The sequence below is a fragment of the Trachinotus anak genome, unplaced genomic scaffold (genome assembly GCF_046630095.1).
Source record: "Trachinotus anak isolate AG129_WGS33_773 ecotype Australia unplaced genomic scaffold, CSIRO_AGI_Tana_v1 ptg000010l, whole genome shotgun sequence".
NCBI classification, from domain to species: Eukaryota; Metazoa; Chordata; class Actinopteri; order Carangiformes; family Carangidae; genus Trachinotus; species Trachinotus anak.
The window spans coordinates 915,839-929,774 of NW_027273861.1; the positions used below are offsets into that span (position 1 = coordinate 915,839).

At 42.4% G+C, this 13,936-nt stretch overlaps 1 protein-coding gene across 2 annotated transcripts in view; it reads left to right on the plus strand.

Moving 5' to 3' along the window:
- The first annotated feature begins 205 nt into the window (after positions 1-205).
- trappc8 (trafficking protein particle complex subunit 8) overlaps positions 206-13,936 on the plus strand; it is a 39,125-nt gene continuing 25,394 nt past the window's right edge. The window contains exons 1-8 of one of the 2 annotated variants that reach the window (XM_071486760.1): positions 206-736; positions 3,686-3,895; positions 6,767-6,850; positions 7,717-7,806; positions 9,282-9,456; positions 9,832-9,985; positions 11,028-11,118; positions 11,547-11,809. In XM_071486760.1, coding sequence (XP_071342861.1) covers positions 580-736; positions 3,686-3,895; positions 6,767-6,850; positions 7,717-7,806; positions 9,282-9,456; positions 9,832-9,985; positions 11,028-11,118; positions 11,547-11,809 — 1,224 coding nt within the window. In that variant the 5' untranslated portion in view covers positions 206-579. The remainder of the gene's footprint in view (positions 737-3,685; positions 3,896-6,766; positions 6,851-7,716; positions 7,807-9,281; positions 9,457-9,831; positions 9,986-11,027; positions 11,119-11,546; positions 11,810-13,936) is intronic. The other variant, XM_071486761.1, reaches the window with a different exon arrangement.

The following is a 13,936-nucleotide window of genomic DNA, read 5'->3' on the forward strand; positions in this document are numbered from 1 at the left end:
TGTAGATAAGTCAACAGTCAGGTGGTCACTCAGTGTTTACCTCACATTACTGTAGTAAACACTGTAAATAATCAATAAAGCTCCTTCACTGCAGCTGCTGTGTTTGGAGAGATAAATGTGCTTTAATGTCACACAGTAATACTTCCAGCTCCATTACATTAAAATGGAGGCTCTGCTCTTTATTTATCCGTTGCCATGGTGATTCGGAGTATCGGAGCTCTATTGATGATGGCTGATTGAACAAACTCTGATCAACCTACAACTCGCAGGGTTTGTGGTTCAGGGTAAGTGTTCGGGGTTGGGTGCAGGGTTTGTTAAATCTGCTGCCCCCCAGATGACATCGACGTTATGTTTCCAAACAACCGGGACGGAAAAGGAAGTGTTCGTCCATCCTCGGAGCAAGGCGTCACCTGACCGTCTCAGCTCCACACAGGAAGTGGGTTGGCGAATTCAACATGGCTGTTTTCTGCAGAGAGAGGAGGGCTTGTCTTCAGCAATGAAATAGTCAGAGTTCCTTAATTATAGGACAACCGACTCAGTTCTGCGTATTAGCTGGTTTTGACTGTTAGCTGGTCCACCATGGCCCAATGTGTTCAGTCCGTTCAGGAGTTCGTTCAGGACTCGTTCGTCCCGATGGTGGCCGTCTTATGTAGTGAAGAAGCGGAGAGAGTGACTCGCAAGAACAATCTGAATTTCGCTGAGCTGCTGAGGCCTTTCTGCAGGCTAACGTCCGAAGGTAAGGACAGCTGCTTCCCACCCACAGTGTCCACCGACTGTCAGTCTCATAGCTGTAGTGGGGTAGCTAGCATCTTTAGCCTAAGGTGTGTTATAGTTGACATTAGCTTCGCGCTAGCAAACGGCTAGCCGACCGGACTGTGACTAAGCAGCTGTACGTTGACAGGTGGACATACGAGCCCAGACTTCTTATGTGAGAGGGCCGAGTGACACCTGACCGTCCAGCGAGCTGGTCTGTAGGAAAACCTTCAGGCAGCCGGTCAATAATACTGTTGGTGTTGGAGTATCAGACCGAACAACAAATAGCTGAAGCAGTAAGAAGCTAATTGGCTAATGCGCTTTAGTTGCTGTCCAAACATGAAGGGTAACGATACAGGCTCGGTCCGAGATGAAGTGCGCCTGGACGGGGAGGTGGACGACAGCAGGACGGTGACAGCAAGGTGCAGTGAAGACGGACATTTTCCGGCAGCCTTCAGTCTGTGCTAATGCCGGCCTCAACAAACGAACCAACCTTTACCGCCAGTATTTTTGTGAGTTCGTCATAAATATAGTTTACACTGGCATATTCTGCCAGTGTAACATACACCCGTCTTCTTCCACCTTCTCTCATAATAAGCACCCCTGCCGTGAGAGGCACCTCCTGAAGTCCAGGTGAAGACATGGAGAGTGATGACTGGTTAGGGTATGTCTTGGGTTAAGGTTAGACTTATCATTAAAATATTGTCAGATGTACAGGGGCTGCTTTTCACAGCAGTGGTGCTTGTTATGGCGCAGTCAGTGTGCAGGTGGTGACAGGAGTGAACAGTGGCGATCCTAGACTCTGGAGGGCCTCAGGCAAACTATCTAACTACTAACTAACTATCAGTAGATGCCACAACTTACATATGTTCCCTTAACGCCTCACATGCAGAGGTTTTAGGGCAACAGCAGTGCACTGTAGAGTGTCTGTATGGGAGGTTCAAGGAGGTTTATAGTTGTCATTATAAAATATGCCACTATGAGGGGAAATCAGGGCATCAGGGGCCCCATTTCCCCTTGGGAACCACAAGCATTAGCCTAATAAACAGATATTTGAAAGAAACGTCAGACCTGCAGAAAGATATAAACCACAAATTCCAGTCAGGACTTTCAGAATAAAATCGGAGCAGAAACAGAATGCAGAAATTTGTGAATTGGGCCTTTAGCCTTGAGCTGAATGACAGACTTTGTGTCCACATGAGTTCAACTAAATCTGTGGAGATATTCATGATTCAGATCATTGATTGCGATTCTACCCAAATATTGTTGTATGATCTTTTGGACAGATCGCCCACCCCTAGCTCTTGTACATACTTTGTGCCCTGACACCTACTGTACTTCTGCAGGAACTTTGGGCTCACCAGATTCCCCCCTGTACCAGAGTTAGACAGTTAGTGTTTGTTTGTTAGCCAGTGGATATTACTCTTGATTTCCTGCTGCCTGCGTACATTGGAGAGACTTGCTGCAGCTGTTTGGTCGAGTTACACAACTTTTAGTGCCTCTCAGCTTCATAATTGTTTTGCATTTAGATTTAAACACTTTTATCATCTCCAGGTCAAGTCCTGTTTTCTGCTACTGACAGGATACACCATGCATATGAATTGGTAGATTGTTCCTTATTTGCTATAATGATAAGTTAAAATCACTCCCTCATTTCATAATTCATCAGCTTTATGTAACCTTCAGTGAGCACATTGTTTTACTTCCACCTGCCTCTGGGTTGACTCCTCCCTTCTGTCCCCCATAAAACCTGCTCCTGCCAGTGTCCTCAGTATCAGTTTTTATTCTGTCATTAGAAAGTTATCTGTGATAACCGCCAGAGTCACTCAGGACGGTGTGTTGGATTTAAAAGTTCAGGACTAGACATTCAGCAGTAGTGTAGTCTGGTGTGTGAATTTGAATGAAAAAAGTGCCACTTGTTTTCCAAACCAGCTGCCTGCATAGAAAACAACTGCAGCAAGTGGGGGCAAGAATTGTGATGGACAATTATTTATTTGGGGTATAAATCACTATTATGTTAAACTGTTGCCAACTGTAATTAATCAGTGTGAATAATCAAAAGATCTCAGTCTGTCCAGGCTGTCAATGGACATTTTTAAAACTTTGTTGAACAATCACACATAATAATGAAATAAAGACAAGAGTTTTAAACTAAATACTTAATAAATTAATAGAATATATTTTAAACGTCCTTTTAGACCACATAGTTCGATTATGCTGATATGAATTTCTAAGACTGAAAATGATGACCTGTGATTGGAAAAGCTAGATTTATGAATGTGTGTTTTCCACTTATACAATCAGATTACTAATATAAACTCATCAGATTTAATGGAGGAATTAGTTAAAAACCAAACTACATGTTCATAAGGAAGGGAAATGTATCAATATTTGTAAATGTACTAACATCTTGCCAAAATTTGTGAGTTCAGGGTCATGACCAGAACAGATGACATAAATCTTCAGGTCAGCGTTCACGAGAAAGAACAACTAACATCAGTGTCTTCCTTATGTTTTTGTAGGAAAACGTTTGGGGGTATGATACTGATGAGGGACACCAACAATTGATTCTTCTGTGCTGCTGCAGTCTTTACATTATTCAGTAACAACAGACCTGTGCCATGTCTAAGTCATCACTGGTGACCTATTAAGACTGCCCCCATGACTTAATGTGGAAGTGACCAGGGTGTTTATTCAGAACATGGCTCTTTTAATGCTACGAGCAACAGGGAAAGGTATCATCCTGTGATTGACACTCGTAGGCCTTAACCCTAAATAATGGTTATTTTGATTATAGCTAATGTATTGATTTTTTTTGTTAATTGATTAATTGTTTAGTCTATGAAATTTCAGTTTCTCAGAGTTGAATGTGATTCACTGCAGTGATTCACTGTCCCTGACGACTGAACACTGGTGTTCTTGTCTTCTCTAGGTCACATCCGGGACCCCAACAACCAGGTGCAGGTCGTGAAGAACCTTCGTATTTCTGTCAACAACATGGTGACGAGCCCAAATGCAACGTCTTCTGCACTTAGCCCCGCCCAGCACCGGCTGCTCAATGAAGTGGTGTTGTCCTGCCAGCCACAGGAGGGCACTGTGACCAACGTGATCACGGCAGGAGACTACGACCTCAACTTCAGCGGTAAGACCAGAGCCGGACTGATACTGGACTTTTAAGGTGGATTCTTTGTTAATTACGTTTTTTAACCAGAAAACATAACACAATCACACATTTAGTTATTAAAGGGATCTCTGCATACAGAGATATTTGCATTATGCAGCTGAAAAATAAACATGTTGTAGTTAATGATAATTGCCTCGTAAACAGAGTTTCTCCTTTATTGACAAAATCAAATTCTACAACAGGCACTGGGCTGAATGAATTGCTGGCTGGACTCCAGCAGCGGGGCCTCCGTGTCTGTGACTGGTCAGCCAGCCGAGTGTTGGACTTTTCCCATTGGCCATCTCTCTTTTAAAGTGATTTGGCATGATCAGTTTTCAATTACATCATCGGGGGGGGGGGGGGGGGGGGGGGGGGGACTCTTTGACTCTTTTTCGTTGGCTGCTCTGATAGTCTCAGCTCTGGTGTCAGGTGTTTGTGGGAACTGAATCACAGGAACTATTGGTTTTGTACTGGGTAACACTAGCTGACAGTTCTGTCCGCAGCACAGGAGAGACTCTGTGCTGTAGCATGAGGTCATAACTGAGCTTTGACCGAGACGAGGAGTGAGCACACGAACGCCCAGTTTAACACTCGCGTACAATCCAGCCACATACTAGGTTTTTACCAAGTCTATGTGATAGTTAATGTCACTGTTATGGTCTGTATATGCAGGTATATGGTATATACACCACATCAGGGGAGTGCACTGTATATCTGCCTATAAAGATCCGCAGATATGTATCAGTGGACATGTTTCAGAGTAAGACTGCAGTCAGTCAATGACCTTATGCTTGTGCCTCGTCCCAGTTGCAGTTTAAGTACCTTTGTAAAACTGCACCTGTCTGGGGAGAAGCACTGTCTGACAAACACATGTCCCCTCAGCTCCACCTCAGTCTCAAAGTCAGATCTCAGCTCTCACTGAGCCACATGTGAGCATCAATGTGCAGGGACTAATGTTGAAACAACACACAGCGGCCCAAAAAACAGCCAAGTGTCCAATTACTGTGAGTTAAAGGGGCTGCGTCTGCGTCTGAGTATTGACAATTCATATTAAAGCTGAGACTTGATCACTTACCTGTTTTTTTTCATTTCAAATGGATGGTGCTGAAGCTCAGAGCCTGTGTAACTGTCCAGATGTTTCTGGTGTGGACCGTATGTCCACAGTCAAAACTCTTAACACATGGAGGGAAACACACTAAGACCACTGAGGTCTTTATTTTCATGAGTCTTAATGACTTTCATACTTGACACTTGATTCATAAAGTAAAACATGGCAATACCTTTTTATAGTAAAATATAAACTTTTTAACTTTAATCCAGTGAAGTCATTGACCAGATGTAACAAAGAGTTTAGTTTAACTTAAGACCAGGCAAAATTTCCTGCTTTGCTCTGTTTTCTACTGATAAGACAATGATATGAAATTCTGTACTTTTTGTATATAATGAAAGTTAATGATAAAAACAGTTGAAAGAAGTAGAAGGTGCAGTCGTCAGCTCCGCATCTGCAGAGTGAAACACAGGAATATGACACAGGAGAGCAGTGTTCGATTCCCATGTGACAGTAGCAGTTTATGTTGTTTCTATTATCCATGACCGTTCGTTGTTATTATTGTAACCATGACAACAAAGATCGTATAATGTTGAGGAAGTACTTATTTTAACCCAAGTCACCATCTTTTCCTAAACATAACCAAGCCATGACTGTTAATATAGTAACCATGGCGACTAAGGTAGGTACGCTGCTCTCGGTACATCAAACACATCAAGGCCAGCGAGTCTGACCTGTTTCAAGTCTGTGGCAGCTGTAAAAATTGTCAACATTGAACACCATCACAAAACAGAACACAGACACTCTGAAGTCCACACCAGTCCTCTCCCAGTCCGTCACAGCTCAACCACCTGCACCAGAGCATTCGCTGAAGACACAGTGGGTTCTGGAGAAACAAAACAAGCTGTTGACAGAGCAGGGATGTGTGAAGGAAAGGAGTCTGAGAGCAGCTGCTCAAACTGCTCCTAGAGGAGCTGAAGTTTTAGCAGAAGACGTCCAGTTACAGCTTGATGCTGCCATAGGGCACCAGGCGTCAGCCCAGCAGTGGACTCAGCTGATATAAGTGATAATACCCAGCTCTCAGTGTTGTGAGACCTCCGCGTGCACAGAGGAAGGATTTTTCTGAAGGCCAGTCCAGTACTGACAGTACACCTGGTCCTAACGAGGAGAGAGGAATCAGACTGAAATCTGTGGTCTCCATCATCACTGATGAGGCGTCCCCCATGATGAGAAGAGGGAGGATGAGAGAGGATGAGTCAGACCCCTCCTCACGCTGTGGTATCCAGCAGTTTGTTCAGAGAAGTCTGCTGAAGTTATGAGAACTTCCTCAGGTCAACCTTATCCTCATTAACCATCAACAACCAACTGCTGTGCTGAAACACAAGACAGCTAAGCAGAGATGGGTGTTCTGGTTTTTTTTTTTTTTAACACAGTCCAGACCAGAATTATTTGTTCAGTGACATGTTTTGTTCTTCAAGCTCATTACATTTGAAATAAAATCTGTTCTGAAGCTAAGAGCCTGAAGAACAAAGTCTGGACTGTGTAAAACACAACTGGATTTGTTAGAGAATTACTGACACTTTTCAGTCTGTTCACTGCTGGAAATTAAAATGACACAATTAGCATTTCTCATAGTTACACTCTAACAGCTGATGTGACTGTGACAGTCAGTTTCACACCTCACTGCTCCTCCTTCCTGGTTTTTCTCTTGATCATCTGTTAAGTCTCGTGTTGAATGAGGACACCTTGAAGGAAATGGCTTGTTACTAACATTACCTTGGCTCTCTGCTTCCACCTGTCAGATCACTCTCTTAAAGCTAGCATCCCATGGTACAGTGCCTGGAGAGACGCACTGTCGGAAGTCAGCACCTCCCAGCACTGCACAGGTATCACCTCACCTCATGGCTCGTGTGGATAGTCACAGTCCCCTCAGCTCCACACCCGTCCCACTCCTCCCCCTCTAGTTTCCAGTAGCTGCCATGTCTTGTGGGCATCTCTGCTTTTTTTTTGTAAGGTAGTTGGTGGTTCTTCTGTTTATATAGAGACTGCCAACCTGCGGCCAGATGTACAGACCATGTATACATTAAATGTGTATATGACCGTTTCCTGCAGGTAGACTAAAAAAGATAAAAGAAGAGTCTGCCGTGAGAAAATGTACAGACCTCATGAATACCTCAGATCCTGGTGTTCATCTGGTTTTCTAAACTGAACGTAATATTGTTTAGGTTGTTATGACATTTTATGGACTCACCAGTCCATAAAATGTCAATGAAAGGCATATTTATGAGCTTCATCTCAAATAATTGATTATTATCAATTGATCCCTTTTCTGATGTTTAATAGTTATGACGATGATGGTTTAACGATACTCTACATATAATAAATTATAATACTATATTAAAATATGATGCAGGCAGTGTTGTGTCTAATGACAGCTCTTCTGGTGCTGTTGGATAACCTAATCGCTGCAACACAATCCTTGAAATTGCATTTCATCAACAGCTCTGAAGAACAGTGTCCTCGTGTTATGTTGATGAAAATGTGACATAGCTATTATAGCAGTAATGGGCCTGTGTCATTCAGATGGGTTGGGGTCCAAAAGTCTGAGACCACTTCCTGAAACCAAGTTTCAGACCTTTGGACCCACTGTATCAAAACCATAAAGACAAAGCAGTGGTTCTTCAGGTAGACAGGAAAAACATGAAGCGTTAAACAGTGGCTGATGATCTCATTTTGTCTTTGTGTTTTTAAGCAACCACGCCCTGGTTCGAAGCCTACAGGGAGAACTTCCTGCAAACGATGCCTGCCTCTGACCACGAGTTCCTCAATCACTACCTCGCCTGTATCCTTCAAACAGTGACAAAGCTGACCACTGGTCATGTGGCGTCACCGTGCTCTGGTCAGGTCACTTTTAAGATTAGATTCATGTCCCGGTTCAGTGATTTCATTCACCTCACAGATTCAATCTGTAACATTGAATTATAATAATCGGATGGTCCCAAATATCATAAGGGTTTCAAATGCTGCTTAGTCCTGTTCAGTGCACAGAAATATGTGACATCACTTTTTCCTACCACCTTCAAATCACCATGGAAAGCTGAAAAAATGTATAATAAATCTCTCCTGTGAAAAAATGAAAATTGTTCAAACCTTGGCAGATGATCGTGTGTTCATCTTCAACCGTACAGCTCTCAGTGAGAAGCTGGTTGAGAAAATGGGTCTTAAAAAGTTCTGGATCTGGACCTTTGGGATTCTGGGCTGTGAAGCAGCTGCTATCAGTATGTATGCTAACATTAGCTCGTTCTGTAGCCTGTAAAGCTAAACTCAGTTCGGCAGCTCAAGTGCAGAGCTGTCAACAGTATGATCAAAGTTTTCAGATGTGACTTTCCAGCAGTTTATCATTATCACTCAGTAGTTTTCTAAGCAGCTGTAGTTGTTATCATTGAAATTATTCTAATCAGGAACTACTTTAATGTCCTAATAAATGTAGGCTAGGTTTGCCACAAACACAGATGTGAAGTTTATTTTAAATGTCCCATGGTGTATAAAGGTGGATGTCCATGTGTTTTTGATTATAAAGCAGGTCTAGGTTCTATATTTATACTGTGAAAGCCTCAGTCCACAGAGAAATGCACACAGCCTGTATTCAGAAACTGAGCCTTAAAACCAGCCGTCAGGACATACTGTACACTTCCTGTCTCGTAAGTGGTCGTGGTCGTAATGTCACAGTATGACATATTTGCACCTGATTTTGCTGCTTGTTTTTATCTGCCAGCTTAATATGTGATCAACCAAGTATCACTTCAGTCTAATGACACTCCAAAAACAGTCTAATGATAACAGTCATAGTATTGCAAAGCAAAAAGTACAATTAATGAAGTTTGAACTTTTAATTCAACACTTCAAATAAAACACAGAAGAAGAGTAAAATATGGGACCCTTAAAGAAATTATTTACAGATGAAATTGCAGTATTTGTCAGAAAAATAGATTATCAGTTAGATTTTGTTGTTAATTTGTTCAGCCGTACAATAAAGTTTTACTAAACATGAAAAGCTGCTAGTGCCACAAACATTGTTATTGTGCGACATGGAGGCCCATTGAAATAACAATTGCAAAAAGTGAAGTATTTCCTGTAGTTCCAGGATGAGGATAAAAATGATAATACTGATAATAAGTAGTAGTAGTAGTAGTACTAGTAGTAGTAGTGGTAGTATAGTCCTCTACTCCCATAGACCTTCCTGGTTCAGTGTGTCTGCTCTTCTCTGATGGATCCATGTGGTTCAGAGTTGTGTCCTTGACGTCCTGGTTGTGACAGGCCTGCTGGTGGTGTCCTCCACTGAGGCGGTCCCTGTGGAGCAGTTCCTCAAGCTTTCCCAGGAGCAGCACAGGATTCAGCACAGCGGGGAATACACTAACCCCAAGTGGTTTATCCCCAACACACTCAAGTACTACGTTTTACTGCATGACATGAGCGAGGGCGATGAACAGAGGTACTGACAGAAGCTCCACTATACACCTGTGTAGATTTTTGCAGATCTGTGTTGTAGCACTGTACAAAACACCATTAACCATCTGAGGTTGTGTTGCTGGGGTTAGTTTTGGTGTAAATGGCTGTCATTACTGAAATATTTCATGTTATCTTTTCTCTGTTAAAGTATTATAAATTACTTGACTACTAGTGTAGTTTTGTTGCACAGGTTCTTCATTTCAACTCAGGATTTAAAAAAAACCACTGAAGAGTCAACAATGTCAACTGTGTTTTTTCTCTTTAAACAGAACTACTGTTGGTGAATTTACAAAATACATGGTTCTTTCTGGTGGTTTGGTTTTAGTAAGAGTTGGTCTTGTTCCCGCTTCCTCTCCAGGGCAGATGTGGTGTACGAGGATATGAAACAGAGGTACGGTCCTCAGGGCTGCTATCTGTTGAAAATGAACTCTCGTACCTCCTCAGCTGCAGAAGATGAACAGATCCCGGACCCCTGGAGTCAGTACCTGCAGAGGAATAATCTGCAAAACCAGGTAAGCACTGTAGCTTCCTCCACATGTGGTGACTGAGTGTGGCCCAGCGTCATTAGCTGCAGCAAAACAAAGTTCAACTCTGGAATAAAACCATGTAAAACAAAACCCACATTAAGCCTCTGACTGAGGAGGAAATGGACCAATGGTGAGCCAGAAAGTTAATTATTTATTTAATGTGATTACAATAGACGATGACAGAAATTTAAAGTTTTTTCCATTTATAATAATACACTGGCAAGTAAGGGCAGTTTAATCAGTACACAGCCTGTGTTGTAACGTTACAGTGGCATCAGAGGATTCAGACTCCTTCACTTATATTAGACAGCAGGTTGAAAAAAAAAACTCTGCAGTTGTGAGGGGAGGTGCAAATTTTTACCACAACAATGTGTTTCCCACATTGTTCAAACATTAGTTCTCACTCACTTGGATTACTGGACTAGCTGGATTTGGGCAGTTTATCCGGGGCTTTTGCCAGACCAGTCAAGGACAGACTCCAGTGGTGTCCAGGCTGTGTGCTTCAGCTCACTGTTGTGCTGACAGGTGAACCGTTGTGCCAGTGTCGGTGTCCTGCTCTCTGGATCAGGTTTTTTTCAAGGACCTCTGTAATTTTGACCAGTTCTGACTCAGTTTGTGATTGGGGAATGGTTGAGGAATGGCTTCACACCCTGAGCCTCAGCACAATTTTTATTACAGAGGTCTACACAGAGCTAATCAGACTTGGTTTGTGTCTTCAAGTGCAATGTGAGTTGTGGCACCTTATATAGAAAACACATTTTCAGCACAATGAGGTGTGCAGAGCGTGAAGGGGTCTGGTTGCTTTCTGAAGCCAGTGTGTTTTCCACTTGTGTTTTGATACTGAATAACATTCAACATGCAGAAGAACCACCTTCATCTTTTGGAGGGAGCGATTGATCAAACAAACATCAGTGCTCAGTTGGTCCTAGTTGCAGCAGTAACAACAGGACTCAACACATCAGCACACGACTCAGCAGAGCTTTAGTCTGTTACGTGTATTGTGTTAACACTGTGACCTCTGTTGCAGGACACGCTGGATGATGTAGCTGTGAACAGCGCTACTGTTGAGAACAGTGTCAGTGCAGCTGAAGTGGACTGCCCTCACTCCACAGAGAAAGGTCCGTCACCTCATCAGCTCCTTGAAGGTTCTGTAGACCATCGTTACAGTTGCACTAGACCACCAGCAAGACAAACACTTCATCAGCCTCCCCTCAGGCCTCCTGTCCTGTTCTCAGCAAGGTGTCAGTGGGCCCAGTGCAAGAGGCCTCTGAGAAGAGAAACACAACTGAATAAAGTTACTCTGAACACAAGAGCCAACAAATACTAGCATTGCTGTGATACGCTCCACAGTGATGCTAACAGTTAGCCAGCTAATGATAGCAACATGTAGCTCTTAACAACACTGATGATCTTGTTTTGTGTCCAGTCCTCTGATTCGTCTGCTCTGAGTTTGTTTCTGTGACAAATGAAAGCTCAGATGAATCAAGTGAAGACTGAAGGTCACTGTGTTGTGAGTGAGCTTAGTTTCAACACTGTTTCCTACCAGACGCAGTTTCCAACAGCCTGGAGAGCCATCCTCTCCAGCTGGATGCAGAGAGTGGCGAGGGGAGCCTGCACATGCTCAGTGCTGTCAACACTGACCTGAAGAAAGGAGCCAGAGACCCAGAGAGCACGGCGGGAGGAGCAGGGAGCCACGGGGCCTGTTTGACCCTGAATGACCACGACCACATCAGACAGTTCATCCAAGAGTTCACCTTCAGAGGCCTCCTGCCACACATCGAGAAAAACATCAGACAGCTCAACGACCAGGTACAACTCTGAGTCTTGACCCTTGATGTTTGCATTACCGACACAGCTGTTCCTGGTCTCTCTCTCTCTCTCTTCTCTCCCCTCTCCTCCCCCTCCCCCTCTTTCTATCTTCTCCTAAACCCAACCGGTCGAGGCAGACGGCCGCCCACCCTGAGCCCGGTTCTGTTGGAGGTTTCTTCCTGTTAAAAGGGAGTTTTTCCTCCCCCCTGTCGCCAAGCGCTTGCTCTTTGTGGGAACTGTTGGGTTTATTCTGTAACAAAGTAAGGTCTTGACCTGACCCTGTAAAGTGCCTTGAGATAATGTATATTATGATTTGGCGCTATACAAATAAAATTGAATTGAATTGAAATTGATGTATTTACAGCAACTTGTTTGATTGATTGTGATAAACGGGACTGAAACTCCAAACTTCAAAATTTGTTCAGTTACAACTTCTCCTGAAACATGTTCAATTATCAGAGACACAGAACAATAACAACAAATCTCTTGGTCCAACTGCAGCTTCTTTTTTTTTTTTGTAACTTATTTTTTATTCAATTTTTCTTTCAACAATTACAGTGTCAGGGCACATCATACATACATGGTTAAACACTCATCCTTATATCAATGTCCTTATTGTTCAGTGGCAATGGTGGTGTCCTCTTCTCGTCTTCTGTAATCAGTCCATTTTTCGCATTTATCCTCAAATTGTGTCTCTTGTAGTCTCAGTTTATGAGCGATTTTCTCCATTACAAAAATCTCTTCTACAGTGCATATCCACTGCTCCTCAGTCGGTGGGTCTACCTTGTACCACATTCTCGTAATTGTTTTTTTACTGGCTGACAGCAGTACTTTAACAAGATACTCATCCTCTTTTTGTATTATATCTTGTGTTAAATTCCCCAAATAGAGTATCTTACATGTTTTTGGTATGCCATATCCTATTATTTTTTGTAAACCCCTCCATATTTTGTCCCAGTATCCTTTTAATTTTTGGCAGGACCAGAATATATGTGTATGGTCAGCATCCATGTGGCCGCGTGCTCTCCAACATGGCTGCTGAATAGATACCATCTCTTTCTGAGTTTATACGTATCCTTTATCTCTTGGGCTGGGTAGTAGTTTATTGACAAGATCTGTGTTTTTGTGACATTAATTTTGACAAAATTTTCCATAATTTTCTAGTAACCTAATGAGTTTTGGGAAGCTTTCGTTGGGTTGCTTTAAAAAAATCAATATGTCATCCGCAAATAATCCTATTTTATGTTCCTTCCTTCCTATTTTCACCCCTTTAATTTCTTCCTCCTGCCTAATCATTTGGGCTAATGGTCCGATAAATAACGCGAACAAACACGGAGAGAGGTTGCACCCCTGTCTTGTCCCCCTTTCCAGACTGAAACTTTTTGTCAGACTACCATTTATTTTAATCCTTGCAGTAGGTTCCTGATATAACGACTTAATACAATTTACAGATTCCTCATCAAAACCAAATTTTTCCAATACCTTATACAGAAATACCCAATTCACGCTCTCAAAAGCCTTTTCAGCATCTATGCTTACCAAGACTGCACTTTCCCCCTTGCTCTGTATATTTTCTATAACATGTAAACTCCTTCTTATGTTATCTTGTGTTTGTCTCTCTTTAATAAAACCAGTCTGGTCTTCATCAAACAAATCCTGCATAAATGTCTCTAATCTCTTAGCTATAATTGAGGTATAATCCACATTTAAAAGCGATATGGGCCTGTAGTTGCAGCAGTATTCTTTGTCTTTACCTTCCTTTGGAATAATAGAAATAATGGCTTCTTTCCATGAGGGAGGGATCTTGCCTGATCTGAGACTATAATTAAATGAGCCCTGGAGTAGTGGGATTAACTCTTCCTTGAATGTTTTATAAAAGGAAGCTCCCAATCCATCAGCTCCTGGTGACTTCCCTGATTTTGCCCGACTAATTGCCTCTTGAATCTCTTCTGCTGTAATCTCTGAAGTCAATATTGCATTCTGCTTTGCACCTATTTTCGGCAAATCCAAGTTGTCTAGAATCTCCAAGTGTTCTTCACCTACAGTAGTAGGTTGTGAATATAAATTATAATAATATTTCTCAAATACCTTTTCTATTTCTTCTGGTTCATATAGAGTTTTATTGGT